Genomic DNA, 19519 nt, shown 5'->3' on the forward strand with positions numbered 1-19519 from the left:
GTATATTAAAAAAAAGAAATATTCTTGGACAATACTTGTGTTGTTGAATATGCCTTGAAATCTCGGTCACAAGAAGTCAGAAATCATCATTGGAGCTACTGCCCCCTGCGCAAAAGGGTCTGCGCTAGGCGCAAATCATGCATCAGTCTCATGTTTTTGGTTCTGCCTCATGCGCTGAGCGCGGGGAGAGATGCGCTAGGCGCAGATGCGTGATGCAGTTTTATATTTTGGAGAAATCTGACTTGGATTCTATTTTATTACAAATTCATTGGTGTAATTTTACTACAAATTAACAACAAGTACCATACCAATACCATATATATTATTTAGGTTTAACTATACATTTGGTCCCTTACGTTTATTTTAGGTTTCAATTTGGTCCCTTACGTTTAAAAAGTATCAATTTGGTCCCTTACGTTTATTTTAGGTTTCAAGTTAGTCCTTTCCGTCAATTTTGTCACATGTGGCAGTCAATTTGCATATGTGGACTGACACGTGGCACTTGGACACGCTGACACGTGTACTGTTCAAACGGTGTTAGTGACAAAACTAACGGAAAGGACTAACTTGAAACCTAAAATAAACGTAAGGGACCAAATTGATACTTTTTAAACGTAAGGGACCAAATTGAAACCTAAAATAAACGTAAGGGACCAAATGTGTAGTTAAGCCTATTATTTATTCCCAAGCAAGTAAAATAAAAAACAAATAATTTAGGCTTAAATGTGAAAATGGTCCCTGTAATTACGGCTTATTTTGATTTTAGACCCTATAAAAAAAAGTTTGATTTTAGTCCTGCAAAATACCAAAAATTTTAAAAGGGTCATTGAGGTGAATTTTTGGCTGACATGTCAAGTAATTGATGATTTGGAAGATGCTGACTGGGATTTTTGACGACGTGGAATTAACATGTCATTTTCATTTAAAAATAAAAAATTTGAAAAATAGAAATAGAAACTTAATATACTTACCAAAAAAAAAAAATTAATATATTAGATTTAAAAATATATTAGATATTTTAAAAAAAATATTAAATAGAATAAAGAAATCACGTAAAGAAGAACAACGCAGTTTCCGTTCATCTTCTTCAAATCGCAGAGTTCTTCTTCGCGAATTCTTCTACTATTTGTTTTTGTTCATCTTCCTCAATTTCGTTTTCGTAATTTCGTGTACTATTTCATGTAGGAATCAACGATTGCGATTAAATCTGCTTTTCGCGTAGGGTTTCGTGTTGGAATCGACAACTGAGGTTGCTTCTTGAAGAAGACGAACCACCTCTGCTACCACATTTGCTACTCGACATCTTCTTTCTTCTTTGCGTGATTTGTCCTTCAATCGCAACTTTGATTCAGGAACCCTAATTTTTTCGCCTTTCTTCTTTGCGTTTTTCTTCTCTGCGTTTTTTCTTCTTTACGTGATTTCTTTCTTCTATTTGATAATTTTTTTTAAAAATCTAATATATTTTTAAATATAATATATATATATATATAGTAAGTATATTAAGTTTCTATTTTAATTTTTTTATTTTTAAATGAAAATGACATGTTAATTCCAGGTCGTCAAAATTCCTAGTCAGCATCTGTCAAATCATCGATTACTTAACATGTCGGCCAACAATTCACTTCAATGACCTTTTTAAATGTTTTGGTATTTTGCAGAGACTAAAATCAAACTTTTTTTTTGCCGGAACTAAAATCAAAACAGGCCATAATTGCTTTCATATTTAAGCCAATAATTTATTTATGATCATAAAATACACATTTGCCGTGCAGAACATGTACATGTATGTTTAAATGTAAATAACACGAGAGTATAGTAGTATATAATTAATTGGAAAGAAACTAACCCTCTCCTTATTCAAACATTCATATAATATACAACATTCATATAATATAGACATGATGTAGATACTTTCTATCCAATTATTGGAACCCTAATAACAATTCCATATGTATCAACCCAAACCCGAACCCTATCAAGACGGAAGTCTGCGGTGACAAAAGTTCCTTCCGGCACAATAATAGTATTCACTAATGGATTCTCCCTCCTAATTGTAGCTGCTGCCACCGTTCCTTCCACTCCAACTAATTCTGGCCATGAACTCTTACCTGCATATGTACTTGCACAATATTAATTAATTAATTCAACCATCATCAAACTATAATTATATTTTTTTCATCAAGAGTCCAACGGCTAGAAATTCAAGCCGAGATGACCGAGGTTCGAACATCGACCCCTACATATATATAATGCAATGTACATACTAACTGAGCTAAGTTCACGGGACTAAATTATAATTATATTTTTATATCTCATAAACCATTTAATTTATTATTCATATCATATGTATATGCACTTAAACAAATTAACTCTTTACCTTGGCTTTCATTACAATCAGACATTTTTTTGGCTTATGGGGATGACTATATGTGTACGTGTTTTCTTCTTTGCAATTCTTGTGTTTGTGATATGTTAATGCATTGCAATACATTGCATGGGGTATTTATACTAGTTATTGGTGGCAGTATATTTTTTATATTGTGACAAAATTTGTAGGAATAAGATATTCTCATATTTTTTATATCACGCAATCAATTGGTTTTCTTGTTTACCAAGCATACATGTTGACTTTTTCAGGTAATAAAATAATAATAGAATTGTCACTTGACAATTTGTTCTCATATGCTTTGTTTGCTTGCAAGTTTAGAGAAAAACTGACGAGAGAGGTTTTGGAAAAAAGAAAAAAATAAGTGAAAAAAATAGAAAGTTTTAGGAGATTTATGTTATTCTATAATACAAAATTCTCTTGATTTAGAGAAGTGAAAAAGTGTATTAAAAACAGTTTTTAGGGCGTGTATATATCTTTTTAAATATCATCTATAATATTAACTTACTGTATAAATGTTTTTAAAATTTAAAATATATTAATAAAAAATATTGATTTATCATTTTCTATAAAATCACTCTTTTAAAAAACATGAAAGATTTTTCTATTTTATGTTTTCCTAAAAGTCATCACCTTCTCTCTTATTCAGACTCACAAACAAAGCATATTCCAGTAGCTTGTTGGATTTAATTTGGAATTTCAATTTGAAAAAGTAAATAAGTAAATCATCTTACGTGGATAAGGATAAGGATTGATCAGCAACATGAACAAAAATATATACAAGTAAGAAATGTATAATATATTTTGTATCTATGTTAATTGACTTTAAAAAACATAAATAAAAAAAAAAACAAAAACAAAAAAAAAAGTGTTGAGAGTTGAGGATTGAGACTTGAGAGACACATATACAGACTATTTTCAGACAAATAATAATAAATACAGTACAATATACATTATATTTTTGACAGATGAATTGGATAATAACAAGGAAAGATAGTTAATAATACATTTGCATAAGTATAGTTTACTATGTGAAAATCTTTTCTATTTATATTTTTTTTTTTTAAAATTTAAAAAAAAAATTATTTGCTAACAAAAAGATAGACCCTTAACGAGTGAACATTTGTGTGCAATTTTTAAATACAATAAAAAATACCAAAATTTTGTTTTTATTATTTATAGAAAAGCATCATCCCTAGCAGTGGCGGTCATTTTTAAGTGAATTTTGTACAAATGTAACATCCATGGTGAAAAATAAACTCTTTCCTAGTTCAAATAATTTGTCATGTGAGTCTAGTTCTCCTTGAACGAGATGGCTTATTCGCTCCAACATCCTTCGAAGAACTAGTAATACACTTTTCAGGATCTTCATCGCTTTTGTCATAATCACTTTCCTCATCAAAACTCTCAGTTTTTTCTGTATCTTCCTCTTCAGGAGATTTGTTGGCATTATCTTGTTTTGACAACTGATCTCGAAGCTCTCGTATTTTTGCTTTCTTTGAATTTAAGACTCCCAAAAACTAAAACAGAATAATAACAGATGCAAACTAAGTTGGAAACCATGCAGGTCAAAACTTTCAATGGACAAACAGAGATAACAAAAAACAACTACAAAATGAAAGTAAAAAAGTTACCTTTGTATAGATTTCATGTTCAAATTCCACCCTCGCATTGGCTAGTATCTCACTTTGGGTCAAACACTTCTCAGCTTCTACTTTCGTCTTCTCAAACAATTCCGTTTTTATGACAACTTCTTCCTGTAAATGCATACAAACAAACATGCTCAACTATGATGTTCAAAACTAAAGGAAAGGGAAGATGGCTAGAAATAGATACCGATTGCCTTAGGTTTATGACTAGTTTATGGCAAGATGAAATGAAAAAAGAAAAGAAAAAAATACGGCATTTTCTATTATTAAAAAAGATACATTTTGTGACTTTCTGTGAGAAAAGAAGTTTTATTTTTCACCTTTGTAAATTACTGAATACGAAGGGAGAATATAGCCGCTCACAAGCCAAGCCACTAAGTAGATCCTTTGAATATTTGGTGAAAATGTAAAATTTCAGGAAGAACACTAACTTCAAATTTAAAGTTCATGTAATAATGTAAGAGGTGTTGGTGGAACACTAGTACGCAACAGTATTCTTTTGACCAGCTTAGCATTAGGTTATGTTTAGTCCAGCTGTAATTGAAATTTTCCATAGTGCTATTAAAAGTTTTACACACTTGCAGAAAATGTAACGACAAACGAGTAGTATATATTTTTTACTGAAAATATTAATAAGAAAACATCCAGTAACGACAAACTACTTGTGCTAGGTTTGTTACTTGTGATCCCAGCACTCATGCTAGTAAGCAAACAACCTGAGTGCATATTTAAAACTATCAAGCTGAAAAAACTATAGATTGAAGAACCAGTTCGTCAGTTCAGCTGCTAAGATCAACTCAGCTCATTTAAAATCTTTGTAAATCTAATTTAGCAAATGAAAGATTATATAATCAAATCTCAATCACAGGTGACAACTAAATGATAGAATTTGAACACAATCGGATTAAAGAATTAATACTATTCCCAATTTAGTTTTAGTTGCTTTTGCACCTTCGCTCAAGATTAGAATTGAGGACATGAGTAACATGAATGTTTATCATTCTGTCTCTTAACAATGATTTCTCACACAGAGAAGAATAAAATAATTGCACGGATTGAATACAACAGCAAATTGGTAATGAAACAATGATATGCAGGATTTTACCATTTCACCTATTACCCCATTTCTCATAAAGTTTTAACAGAGATGATGATACATCCCTTTAAACAGTTTAAACTCCCATTTCACACCATTAAACATTGCAGTCCTATTTGTAACCAATTATGATCTCAAGCATGGCATCTCGAAGACAATAACCATAGCGAACAAACTGAGAAACACGACGCATACAAGTGAACTTCATTGAAATTACTTGTATGAAAAATGTACAAAGAAAAGTTAAACAGAACGTTTTCTTACACTGAGCCTTATGTTTGCATCCATGAGAAAGTCCAATATTTCTGCAGTAGTTTTCTTACTATCAGGAGACTGCATGCATTTCCATCTCCAATGCAGCGTCATTCCTCCTTTCTCAAATGTCCATGACAACTGCAACATTCAAACACACAAACATTAATAGCCAATAGTGAAAGGCGCGTCTCTGTGACTCGATGATTAATGGTGAGTGAAACAGAATAATATAAAAAGGAAAATAATAAAGTTATCATATAACTAATTAGATATTTTTATGATGGAATATCTATCCTAAAGCAAAGCATCACATTGAAGGAAAGGAAAAACAATAATAGTATTAACATTTGGCAAGGTTTTAAATAAAGATCCACGACTGCTATATAGGTTGCAACATCAGGTTTTTTGTTCTCTGTGACTGCGTTTGAGGCTACGTCAAACGCATTTGACCTCAGCTATCTGCAATATTGAAGATCACAATGTAACCGCAACCACTGTTTAAACCTTTGAGTATTGGATTGAATTGAACTGAACTAAATATATTTCTTGATGTGACATTTTTTATCCTATTCAAAATATCAACAGTGGTACCCTTCCAATCCTTTTAATTATTTACTTCTACCACTTAAAACATAACAAATATTTGTTCTTGTGGAATCAATAGTAAGAACCATTTAAGCAGTAGACCTATATAAACAATGCTCTTTCATATGCAACGGTTTCGGAAGCCCTTACTATATACTATTGTCTATCGACTAAGTGGCAAACACCGCTGAAACTCACACACACATCTACTTTCAAACCCAGGTGAAAATGTCTAGTCTAGCAATATCGGCATTATCAGTTGAGGTAGGCTTTACAGACAGCCATTACTATATACTTATTGCACTCAATTATGCAACCAATCATGCCACACACCACATTGATAACAAAACAAATATTTCAAAAGCAACTGTGACTAAACAACAAACAGTTGGTAGGTTACAAATTAGAATTACCCTTTTATGACCATCACCAGCATCAGCAAATGCATAAACAGAACCAGGTTGCTGAAACCCCAAATACCGCTCAGACAACAACACATACTCCAAAACAGGTTGGTCCCACTGAGCAGCACGCTGCTTCAACTCCTCTTCAGATGCTAACAAAATTCAACAACCCCACAAAACAAAATCAAAACTTTAAGATTGTTTCAGCATCAATATTCAAATGGGTAGTAGCATACGAAAGATGAATCAAAAGGGTTAGAGTTAGTGATTATTGATTAGTAGTAATACCTTTACAGTTCCAAGCGGTGAAACCGTCGGTGATGGAGAGATTGAAATGGGTATCAAACCAAGTTCCCTTAACGAATATTGCTTCTTCTCCATTAATCTGTAGCTTCAAGCATGTGTGTCTCTTTTTCTCCTCCATTAATCACAGTCTCGGTGGAGAACAAACAAGGAACAAATAACTGCTAAATTTTGGGTTGTCGAAGAATTTAAGTTTTGTTTGAAAATAAATTATGAATGATTACGATACATATTATATATAAGACAAATATCAAACGATTAACACAAGGCGCCCATGGCCTAATGGATAAGGCGCTTGACTTCTAATCAAGCGATTGTGGGTTCGAGTCCCACTGGGCGTGCATTTTTTTTTAAAATTGTTTGATTCAATTTTTTAAATTATTTTTTATTCATTCCTTCATTGCAGTTTTTCAAATTTTAAACTACTTTTGTTTCGTCAAGAAAATAATTAAACTATGTGTTACTATTTATCATTAGAGCTGTAAAAAGGGCCTTAAGGGGTCGGCCCTTTAAGGGGCGGACCCACTTATTCCTGATTATTAATTTTATTTAAATTTTAAACAATTTTTTTAGTGTCGTGAACTTATTCTCTTTTTCTTCAATCAGCACTGTCCACGATCGGCACCCTAAAAAAACTGTGTTTAAAATTTAAATAAAATTAATAATCAGGAATAAGTGGGTCCGCCCCTTAAAGGGCCGGCCCCTTAAGGCCCTTTTTACAGCTCTATTTATCATAATACAGTTTAGAAATTCGACCATATGGGGGCGTTTGTTTCACGGTATAAAAATTTAAATCCAGGAATAAGTTTCCTAGGAATATCTATCCCAGGAATAAATTTCCTTAAAAGGTGTTTGGGTAGAATCGTTAGTGACCAGGAATCTTTATTTTACATTCTTAAAAATAATTAATATATTTTATTTTTAATATATATTTTGACAGTTATATTTTTTTAAAAGGTGATATCATGTGTAAGTTAGTGGGGGTACCCACTATTTTTACACTAACCGCTCAAATTACTTGGGAATAAAAGTTTCCCACCTCAATTAGGGGGGATTAGAAAGCAAGGAACCATAGACAAAAATGATTTCCTGGGTATAATTAATTCCCAGGAACAATTTTTATTTCCATTGTAACAAACATGGGAATTATTATTTCCATCTTAAGATTCCCAGGAATATATTTATAATCTCTGAAACAAACGCCCCCTATATGTAACAAAAAAAAAACTTGACCGGATTTGACTTAAATAGGATTGTGTGTACTTACATTTTGACCCATAACTTTTACAAATTTCAATTTTAGCCCCTTAATTTTCATAATAGCATTTTTTATCCCTTGATTTTCACAATGCAAATTTTGATTAAAGAAATGATGAAAATACAAATAATATACTATAAAATTTAATTTTTTTTTCAATATTATATAAATAATACACAATTTACTTTCCCTAATTATGAGTTAAATATATCAATCACCAAAAATACCACAGACCAATTACATGCATGACTCTACCAACCAATTATGAAGTTTAAATTAAAAAATTAAAAATTAATAAATCATACACAATTTCTCATTCAAATGTACTTTTTTTGAAAGAAAAAATATACATGTAAATGAGAAATTGTGTATGATTTCTCATTCACATATATTAAATATGATTCCTGAAGACATGCATATCAATCACCAAAACACCCACGAATAATTATTACATGCGTAACACCATAATTTTTCATATAATACTACATGCATAATCATTTTTTTTATCTCTTGTTTCTTTTTATATTTTCTTTTGTATTTTTCTCTTTTCTTTCATATTTTTTGTATATATTTGTAAAAATAAAAGACAATTGTGCAAAAATATATATCTTCTAACTATTTACAATACTATTAAAATAAATTTATGCTCATCCATTATATTTATACATTATGGGTCCGTTTGATTTGCTAAAAAATAAGGGACTGGACAGGACAACTATAGTTGTACTGTGTTTGATTGTAAAACTGTTTCAGGAACTGAACAAACTGGAAGGCAATGGACAGGACAAAAACAGAATTTTTTGTCCCTCACTAAACCACAACACAACTTTTTGTCCGCAGTACAAGTTGTCTAAAATGCCAAAATACCATTTTATTAACAAAATATCGTATAAGACAAAAAAATGTTCAATATCCCAAAAGTTTGTTATGTGCTGTTCTGTCATGTGTTGTGCTGTTCTGTCTTGTACTGTTCTGTCCAGTACTTACCCTTTAACAAATCAAACACACCCTATATATATTACTAAAAATATATTTGGTGTCTCTTTAAATATGGAACCCTATGTTGTTGTCCATCTTGAACCGTGCTCTGGGTTATCATTGTTTACAGGTATTTACTATATAAGTTTAGTATATCTTCATGTATCCGTTAAACTATTTGTCTCGTGTCTATGATGAATTTTATCCACAGTCATAGCTATCATTCGTATGAATTTTTTGTTATCCCAAAATTATTTATTTTAATTAATTTTATATATGAATAATGAATAATTTTTATGTTGTACTAATTTATTCATTCTAAACATATACCCTTGATTTCTATTTCTATTTCACGTTAATAAATCAATTACTAAATTGTGGGTTAAATTATGTCGGAAAAATATGCTAATTTTAATTAAAGAAATAATGAAAATACATATAATATAGCATAACATTTTTTTTGAATACTAGATAAATAATACACAATTTATTTTTCTTCAATTTCATGTGTTAAATATGACTCTTGAATAAATCATGCATAATTACATGCATGACACCATCAACCAATTATGAAGTTTTAATTTAAAAGTTATTAAAATTTTAATAATATACACAATGTCATCATTCTTATGTGCATAACATCATCAATGTATTAAAATTTATTCTCGTTAATTTTTCATGTACATGCATAAATGCATTATCATTTCTTTTATCTTTTATTCCTTTACTTCAAATTTACAGTAGTGGATACATTTGGCAAACTTATTGGGCCTTTGTGTGCCATGTTAGCTCCATAATGAGAGCTTTTCTCATCTGAGTGAACCTAAGCGATTCATAGTGAACATAATGAAAGTTTTTTTTTTTTGAAGAAATTAAAATGGAATATATTAACACAAACAGTCTCCCCAGCACAAGGCGTACCGAGGTAGACTACAAAAGTTTACAACAGAGTTAAAGAGATGCAATCACAATCAAATCAAACAAAACCCAAACACAACAATGGACTAGACAACCAGCTATGGTAGTTTGAAGCTAACGTGATACTCGTCATCCTCAACCACCTAAAAGTGAAAAGTTTGATCTTATCCAATAAAAGATGAGGTGTGTCTGTTGAGCCTTTGAATAAACGATGATTTCTCTCAGTCCATATCACCCAAGCACAAACGAGCCAAAAAAGCTGCAGAAAGGACCGCCGCACTCGAGATACACTTGCAGAAGCTGTAAACTGGACATAATGAAAGATTATATGTTTGCTTGTAAGGTGAATTGTTTAGTGTCTGTTGCTAACATAACTATGTAACAAGCTGGATCTAATTATGGTTGTGGGGAATTATTTGAGGTTGTAGGGGTGAGTGGATTGGTGGGTTCTCCAAAGGTCTTGGAAATAGTAGTGTGGAGGTGGCAGAGAGATGTGGGGAGCTTGGAAGGGCTTAAAGCTACGTGTGAGATTTGACACAGTAATAAAAATTCTTAACAAAGAGGTAGCACCAATATGAAACATATTTCCTGCAATCTATTTTAACACAGTTTTCACACTGTAATGTATCACAACCGTCCGATCTGTAACGTACGATCATGATCATTTTAAGAGATTTATCATAGAATTAATGTGTACCGTCCGATCAATAATTATTGGTTCAGATTGATAATTGTGTGAAAACTGTGTGCTAAATTACTGTAGCAAATCTTGATCCCAGTAATACAATGTGATTAATTATGAGTATATTAGATGCATTTACCTGCTCTTGTAATGGCCGTGCTTTTGAAAATAGTGTTTCCAAAGATTAGTTATTATGTAACCTCTCTTTGATTAAAAAAAAACTACATTAAAAAAATCAAAGCAACTAAACAAAAATCAATGAAAGTATTTTCCTCTTTGACAAATTGTTTTTTTTTTTTAATTATTATTAACTCTGCCCTCTCTGATTCCCATAAAAAGAGTTTAATAATCTAGAGTTCAACCACTATGATGCAAATAAAATACGACTAAAAATTATTCCACAAAAAATTAAATTAGAGTTCTCAGTTCTCACCAAGGATTCATCTTAAAACATGTTAAACACTTTCCAATGTCTTGGTTTCTTTGACAAAGTGTTGAAGTAGGTTGATTAAGCCCAACAATTATTAGTAACAAATTGCTCCTGATTTTTGTATTGCACGTGAGGGGTCATAACACGTGCACGTGTAAAGTCATCCAGTTCCAGTATATCTTTGTCACTCTATTCTGTAACTTTTGATCAATAGCGAGTGGTTGCTGAATTTGAGCAACAACAAACCTCAAAAATGTTTCATCACTACGTCGTACTACTCTTCTTGTTATGCACCTCAATTTCATCTCATCAACATGATCACGACCCTTCAATCATCTCAACCATGGACCAATTTTCAGGTTACTCAATCCTTGAACCCACTTCTATTTCTTCACTATCCGTTGATGCTCAGGGTCTGCAGAACCAGGTACTCAATCATTCATAGAAAGTCCTTTTTTTTTTTGGTTTGTGATGGTCAATTTTTGACATTTTGAATTGTACTTTGTTCTTTTTTTTTTTTTTGACAACCAATTGTACTTTGTTCTTAGATTGATGAACTTTCAGGATTTTCTGATGCACCTGCTCCATCGGTAACCAGGGTTTTGTACACTGATAAGGATGTTTTAGCTCGCAGGTATTGTGTATTTATGTGTTTGTCTAAATAAGGTTTTAATTTTTGTGAATTTTATATCATGACTTGGATTGGACTAGGAGCAATGTATAGATATTTAGTTCTATTTTGCTACTCAAAAGTCAAAATTTGTCAACGTGCAACTTCTAATTTTGATTTCATATAATTTTGATTTCATATATTTACCCTTGACGCTTTTTTGATCGGTTAAAAACTAAGGACTGAACACGACAACTTCAGCTATATTGTGTTTGATTTTATAACTGTTCCTAGAATTGGACAGATAGGGTGTCAAGGGACTGAACAAAAACTCTGAAATTCTTGTCTTCTTGTCTTCCACCGAACCACGGAATAACTTTTTGTCCTCTGCACAATATAACCTTTTGTTCACCAAACATTGTACAAAACAAAATTTATTCAATACCTTAAATGTTTTTGCGTGCTGTTTTGTCATGTATTGTTCTGTCCATTTCTTATTATTTTGCGAATCAAACAATCTTATTTAATCCAATAACTTAACATTTGGTGAAAACAGTAACCTTGGCTTATATGGATAGTGAGTACAATAATAGTGGCATATGAAATTGTATTTGCTTCCCTTTCTATGTATATAGCAAAATACCTTAAAATGGATGCATGTAAATCAATTACTTAATGCTAAATGCATAGAAAAAACTGTTTTTGATTCTAAATGAAGTAGTCAATGTGCTTGACTCTATTTCTCTTTAGAATCTGAGATGTTCGCCTTTATAGACTTTAATATTGTGTTCCATCTGTAGGTATGTAAAAAAACTCATGGGAAATGCTGGTCTATCTGTGAGAGAGGATGCTGTTGGTAACATATTTGGTCGATGGTGAGTGTTTGTTCCTGAAATTCTTGTTCTCAAAAGCTGTCCGATTGAACGATCATTACACGAGCTTCTAATTCTAACTAAATATTTATATTTGTAATTATCTCCCTCTGCTATCTAAATTCCGATCGGTCTTCAAGTTCATATTAACATCTTACTCTTCCCTTTTTTTAGTTAAAGACTTTAAAGTGTGACTGTAACTTATTAACGGATAGATGGCTTTACCTTTGCTTGATTTATGTAGGGATGGCAGTGAACCCGAGCTGGCTGCAGTTGCAACAGGTTCACACATTGATGCTATACCTTACTCGGGAAAATATGACGGAGTTGTTGGTGTTTTAGGCGCTATTGAAGCCATCAATGTTCTGAAAAGGTTTTTGTCTTTCTTGTTATTGCTGATATAGGGCTTAATTGAATTTGTTAATTGGTTTCTTCCGATAATTGAATATGTTAGAATTAGAAGATCGAAATTCCAAATATGCGACTTACATTGCTCAATCATTATCTACTTCTGTCATTGAGTAGCAATGTTTGTAATACTGACTGAAGCCGTTACAGGTCTGGCTTCAAACCTAAAAGACCACTGGAAGTCATATCATTCACGTCGGAAGAACCTACACGCTTTGGAATAAGTTGCTTAGGAAGGTTAGAAATAGCCATTGTTACTTTGGTTGACCAAGTTAAATGCCATATTCTACTTTAAGTTTCAACATTTGTTACTTTGTGCAGCCGCTTATTGGCTGGGAGTGAGAATCTTGCAAATTCTCTAAAGACAGTAGCGGATGGTCAAAACATATCCTTCTTAGATGCTGCAAGGTCTGCTGGGTACGCAAAAACTGAAGATGACTTATCGAGTGTGTTTTTAAAGAAAGGAACCTATTCTGCTTTTGTAGAATTGCACATAGAACAAGGGCCTATTTTGGAGGATGAAGGTACGCATCATTAGGCTAACACAATCTCACAATCTTTGGATTAGCCAAAACTTCAATGACATAATTTGTCATTTTTTTCTCGACTCAGGCATATCTATCGGCATAGTCACTGCCATTGCAGCTCCGGCAAGTCTAAAAGTTGAATTTGAAGGAAATGGTGGCCATGCAGGTGCCGTCCTTATGCCTAACAGGTGGCTTCTATCTTAAAATAGACATTTTTCTTTTGTAGATTGCATCCGTATCCATTTCGATTCGATTGTTGCGGTAACTTGAATTGAACTAGCACACTATCGCTTCTTCGAGTTATATTTGCTAGTTCACTTTATTGATCCCCCCTTGAAGTTAAAATTTCTTAATTAATGAACTCTAATGTTTCAAGTATAATTTTAAAATCATATGGAGCAGAAATGATGCGGGTCTTGCGGCCGCTGAATTAGCCCTGGCTGTTGAGAAGCACGTCTTGGAATCTGGATCTGTTGATACTGTTGGCACTGTCGGTAAGTTATTACTTATTATTGCAGTGTCTCGATTTGATTAATCAAGAGTCTTCATTTAAAGTGGCCTCTTATTTTACAAGGTATCCTTGAACTGCATCCTGGAGCAATCAATAGCATCCCTAGCAAATCACACATAGAAATCGGTATGTATTTACAGGAAAACTTGAGTCGTACCAGCCATTTTTACAATGTTTGATTACAAGTAGTTTGGCCGTACAATAGTTTTTTTTTCTTCTTCTTTCATTTCAGATAATTGCTTAGATTTTTCCCTCTCTACCTATTGGATAATTCCAGTTACTACTACTATACTATACTTGCTCAAATAGATATTTACATTGTAATTGTTTTGTGTTACTGCAGACACTAGGGACATAGATGAAAAAAGAAGAAACGAAGTTATTGAGAAAATCCATGAAACAGCAATTAGAATAACCAAAACCCGAGGTGTCAAGCTCTCTGAGTTCCATATCATCAATCAGGATCCCCCTGCCCTTTCTGATAAAGTAGTCGTCAATGCGATGGAAGCTGCAACAAAAGAGCTAAACTTGACGAGCAAATTGATGATTAGTAGAGCTTATCATGACTCTTTGTTTATGGCCAGGTACTTGCAGGATGATAAGTTCAAATAGGTTTAACTAAGCAGAAAATATTTCCGTATGATACAAGAAACCTTACACTGGATAACACTTATATAAATATCAGCTGCTCATGTGCGTTATGTAATTGCAGAGTTTCTCCGATGGGCATGATTTTCATTCCTTGCTACAAAGGTATTTACTGTTTTGCTTTTTGTGCTATGTGCATGACTCTAATACCAGATATCCAATTGTCTGTGCAATCAAACACCAAGGGAATGAATATATGGCAAAGCTGCACCGTTGATCTTTTAACTTAATTTTAATTTTTCAAACAAGTTCTTTATCTATTTTAACCATGTCAAGTTAGTTCTATCTTTAAAATGTTTATACCATTGAATCAACTTTCATTTCTAGTCGACTTATGTTACAAGTTTGCGTATATGATCTTTAAATGATAATTTCATTTATTGATCATTTACACGTTATACAAATTTGTGACATGATTATCTGGAGATTGATGAGCTGGATAGATATATGATATACGATAGAGAACATTATGATGTCGTTTGATCTATGTAGTCGACCCCACTTATTGGGATTTAGCGTCGTTGTTGTTATTGTTGATCATTAAATGATAAGTTATAAAGACTGTTCACCCCTCAACACCACAATTAAACCCTCGTTGACAACGAGACTACACTTTTTAGAACCAAGACATTGGACTCAAGTGGTTAATGAGCTCCTCCTGGGACGAATTGTTCGGAAGAACCTGAGTTCGATTCCTGGTAGGAACAAATTTTGGCCAGACTTTACTTACCTGGCGGCCGAACTCTGGATTACCGAGGCCCCTTCCCCTGAGAACCAGAGGGTTAAAAACAAAAAAAAAAAACTACACTTTTAGATAAAAACTACAAAAACCATGTTAATTTTATGAATTAGATATTGTAACAGTCATTATGATATAGTTTAGATGTTATCTTGATGAAAAATGAAGGTTGGTCCAACATTGTTGACATTTTTAAATATTATAAAGGATTAATTTGCCACAGAAAAAGATAAAGAAACTATATTGAAACTTTAAATTAAGTTAAAGGACCATTGTTGCATTTTTGCCTAACTTAGAGAACCAACAATAGTGGAAAACTTGAACTCTAAATCTCAAGTAAATATACATCCATCTTATAAAGTTGTAATCAGAAGCTTTTCACTTTCATGTGGACATGCTTTCCAGTTTAGTCTGATCAAGGTGAATAATTGTAAATTGCATTTTTGGCTTCTTAACTTTCATAATAGCATTTTTGGTCCGTTAACTTTTAGCCCCTTTTGCAAAAGTTTGGCTCCACACTTATTTTGACCGAGTCAACGCACATGTGGACAGTGACTCACACACTACATTAGCAAGTCAACACACACATGAACATCGACTCACATGACATGCTGACGTGGCATGTGAGTCACTATCCACGTGTGCGTTGACTCAGTCAAAATTAGTGGGGGCCAACCTTTTGCAAAATGGTCTAAAGTCAGAGGGCTAAAAGTGCTATTATGAAAGTTACAGGGCCAAAAGTTCAATTTAGCCTAACTTTTTATAACAAGTTTATAAAGGAAACAATTTATCAATATTGTTGTTGTTGTCGCTTTTGCAGGATACAGCCATAAGCCAGAAGAGTTTGCTAGCATTAAAGATATGTCAAATGGTGTTAAAGTATTGGCTTTCACCTTAGCCAAATTGTCCCTTCAGTAATATCTTATGTAATGTATTTCTGTTACACCTTAGTAATTAAATAAATTCCAAAATTTAGATATACCACTTTTGTCTTAAATGAACCATCTAATATGAAAAATTTCATACACCACAAGTCCACAACCATATGAGTGTTATTATATCCTTGTAGTTGGACCATTCTTTATGGTGGAAAAAGACATCTTTTGTCAATTATCCATACGTTACATTCAAAATCTTAGCCATGATAAATTAAAATAGATATAATAGCTGGACTCGGTTAACAAAATTAGTTACAAATTAAGAAGGAAAATAAAATGCATATATTTTAGTTTGGCAGTTGAAATTTCCATTTTATGGATACTTTTGAGTAGGAGAATGAAATTGAGGAGGATATTAGAGGCTTGTGATAGAAAAAAGAAGTAAGTTAGGAAGAAGAAGATTAAGGTTGGCATTGTTGAGATTTTCAGCCACAGATTCTAGATAGTAATATTTTAGCTGAACCTTAGATTCTCAAATCAGAAGATGACTAGAGCTTAATATAAGCTACCTTATTTTATTCACATGTGACTTGAGCTGGTGATACATTTGACCTATACATGTCTTCTAAAATAGCCTCTATAATTTAAGTTTAATTTACACCCTTGTTATTAATTTGGATTTAGAGGTCACACTTTTGACTTTGCTGTATTTTGTGGGAAGCCAATCGGAGTGCTGATTTGTTGGAATTACGATGGAATAGTGCGTTTGGATAGAAAGCTTTTCTAGCATATTACCCAAACCCCTCACCACTAGACCAAATCTAGTGGCTTAGCTTTAGAATTTTACCCGAGTTTGATTATGGGCCGTCCGATTTCTGATCGAAGGCTGAGATCATTTTGCTTATAAACTGTGTTTACTCTACCAAAATTAAAAATCTATATGTACTTTGTGGGAATCCTTTGCTTCTTTTAATGAGTGACTGACCCTTATAGCTTTTGTTTGAAAAAAGCTAAAAAAGAGTCTTATATACTATCCACGAAATTCAAATTGTGTTCTGTTATCTACGTTAGACATTGAATTTATCTATCTATGAATATTAATGACTGGAGAAATTAAATCAACAACTCTATACTAAATAAAACTCAAATATAACAATCAATCAATACCTTTACATAAGTTCAAAAACCCATACTAACTTATAAAATGGTAAATATAGACGTGTAATGTAATGGAGTTGGGGATGAATTATACATTTTATTTATGATGATTTGATAAATTATACATAAGAGGGTGTTGGGCATTTATCAAGGGGTTATGCAAGAGCAGTCAAGTATTATAGGGTGTAAGTAATGCTTTAGATAGGGTGTCTTTTCTTTAATCGCTTTTACACAAAGATATGGCATCATGATTTGTGGTCATCACTACTAGAAGCCACGAAATCTTTAGAAATGATAAAAAACTATCATTGGTAAGGAAGGTTTGGGATTTTTTATTATTTGTTTTATTAATTCTCTGGTACAGGGTTTTGATAATTCAGAGTTTGGTTGCTAGCTTTTAAAGTCTAAGAAAAAATTGAGATTAATTCTCCGATTTCTAGGAGAAGGAGTCATAGTAGTTGGGAGTTCAGTTGCGGAGTAACTAAAGTCTGACTAAAAAATTGTTCCACTCAGGAATCAAACTCGGATTCTTCCGAACGATCTGTCCTTTGATGAAACTTATTAACCACTTAAGTTCAATTTATTGGTTAATTTTTTTTAATAAAAAATATTCTCATTGTATAATAAAATTAAGATTTTAATTTGTGTGTATATATATATATATATATATAATGTATATAATGACAACCGACACTACTAGTTAGTGCTTTACGTCCAGAATGAGATTATAACTACTCCCGTTTACTATCTATTTATTTATATGTTTTGATTTTGATTTAAGACACACAAGTATCATTCAATACAAATATACAATAATATAAGCAGTTAGTATTATTTTAAAGAAACTATGACTTTTAGAAGTTATACAGCTTTTTTTTTTTTTTTTTGAAGTTATACAGCTTTATTTGTGTTGATATGTTATAAATAAATTTCTTCACCTTTGCAAAAAAAAAGAAGTTAAATCTCATCAGATTATTTTTAAAACGGGATCTTGTAACTTTCTCATATTTTTTATTTGAATATTGTTTGATTGATTCTTTATACTCCTAATCCTTACAATAAGTTAATCCAATTAGTTTCATTGGAAACAATGATCCCAAAGCTATATGACTGGTGGCTCTAGAAAAAGTATTTCGATAAAGTATTTTAGTTTCAAATAGATGTGGAGGGAAAGAAAAGTAAATGCCCCAAAGATGCAATTAAATATTAAAGATGTTACTAAGAGGTGAGAATTTAAAAGTTCTAACTCGTACTCAAACATATCAAATGTTCATGCAATCTTTTGTCATCTTAGACCTTAGTTATACTTATGAAACAAAATGGTTGATATTTTAAAGTTAATTTTACAGGTTGAAGATATATACTAAATTAATACTTAAAAAATTATCTAAAACTTCTACATCGGAAGTTCACAAAATAGAAACTCAACTATTCTCATTGCACTTATGAGTTATGACTAGCTCAACAGTCAACACCTTAGCAGTGTGGCTAGGCAAAATTTTAGTCTAACAAATTTTTTTTAGTTTGAACAAAAAATTTCAATTTTGCCATAAACACCCATAAAATTTTTAATTTTGGCCTCAAATTAACCCCCCTAAAAATACAAAAAAAATTTGACGAGAGCCTGAGCAACCACCCGGGCTTGCCTATGAGCAGGGCCGGTCTTAAGTTTTTGGAGACCATATGCAAATATAAAAAGTGACCCTTTAATAAATGAAAATGCAATTTTTTTTTTAAATTATCCTTAATTTAAATTACAAATAGAATAAGAAAATAATCATCAATGCAATTAACGTAAAAAGAGTCATAGTTCAATTAATAATAATAAAATATTTTCTAACTACTTAAAACGAGTCATTTTTCTCTATAAAAAAAAAAGGAAATTCGTCATTTAAGTAATGTACTAAATTTTACACTCCCTAATTTATTAAAACTACAACTTCATAAAAGAGATTATGGACCTAGCAATTGGACTTTTGCAGTTTGTTGTATAATAAATTAATTTTTTCACCTCTAATTTATTAATACTGCTACACTTAAAAAAATTTGCAGCATTCATTTTAAGAGGCCCGATGAGGCCTGATGCCACAACACATGTTGCACATGTGTCTGAGCCGGGCATGCCTATGAGAAGAATCGCCCATTTATCTGTATCGATGTCATAAAATGCATGTTAAATATAACTGTGGATAAGAAAAAATTGCAATGTCACATTAATTTTGCC

The 19519-nt window shown here is 32.0% G+C and overlaps 2 protein-coding genes and 1 non-coding gene across 3 annotated transcripts; 2 read left to right on the forward strand and 1 right to left on the reverse strand.

The window, feature by feature from the left end:
* Positions 1-3539: 3539 nt before the first annotated feature.
* Positions 3540-6856, reverse strand: LOC123902413 (DNA repair protein XRCC4). The gene is made up of 5 exons (XM_045952132.1): positions 6664-6856; positions 6385-6527; positions 5396-5524; positions 4021-4143; positions 3540-3906 (listed from the first exon to the last, which is right to left on the reverse strand). Exons 1-5 carry the CDS (start codon positions 6797-6799, stop codon positions 3670-3672), a joined length of 768 nt encoding a protein of 255 aa, XP_045808088.1. The 5' UTR covers positions 6800-6856; the 3' UTR covers positions 3540-3669.
* Positions 6857-6946: 90 nt separating this feature from the next.
* On the forward strand, positions 6947-7019 carry TRNAR-UCU. The gene has a single exon. It is a non-coding gene; the product is annotated as a tRNA-Arg (tRNA).
* A 3863-nt stretch (positions 7020-10882) lies between these two features.
* On the forward strand, positions 10883-16286 carry LOC123902414 (ureidoglycolate hydrolase). Its single transcript, XM_045952133.1, has 12 exons — positions 10883-11371; positions 11493-11578; positions 12355-12429; positions 12671-12799; positions 12985-13071; positions 13156-13358; positions 13447-13549; positions 13764-13855; positions 13936-13998; positions 14216-14456; positions 14585-14625; positions 16080-16286. The coding sequence occupies exons 1-12, from the start codon at positions 11198-11200 to the stop codon at positions 16175-16177; spliced, it is 1392 nt and encodes a 463-aa protein (XP_045808089.1). The 5' UTR covers positions 10883-11197; the 3' UTR covers positions 16178-16286.
* Positions 16287-19519: the final 3233 nt, after the last annotated feature.

Source organism: Trifolium pratense, linkage group LG1 (assembly GCF_020283565.1).
Source record: "Trifolium pratense cultivar HEN17-A07 linkage group LG1, ARS_RC_1.1, whole genome shotgun sequence".
NCBI lineage: Eukaryota > Viridiplantae > Streptophyta > Magnoliopsida > Fabales > Fabaceae > Trifolium > Trifolium pratense.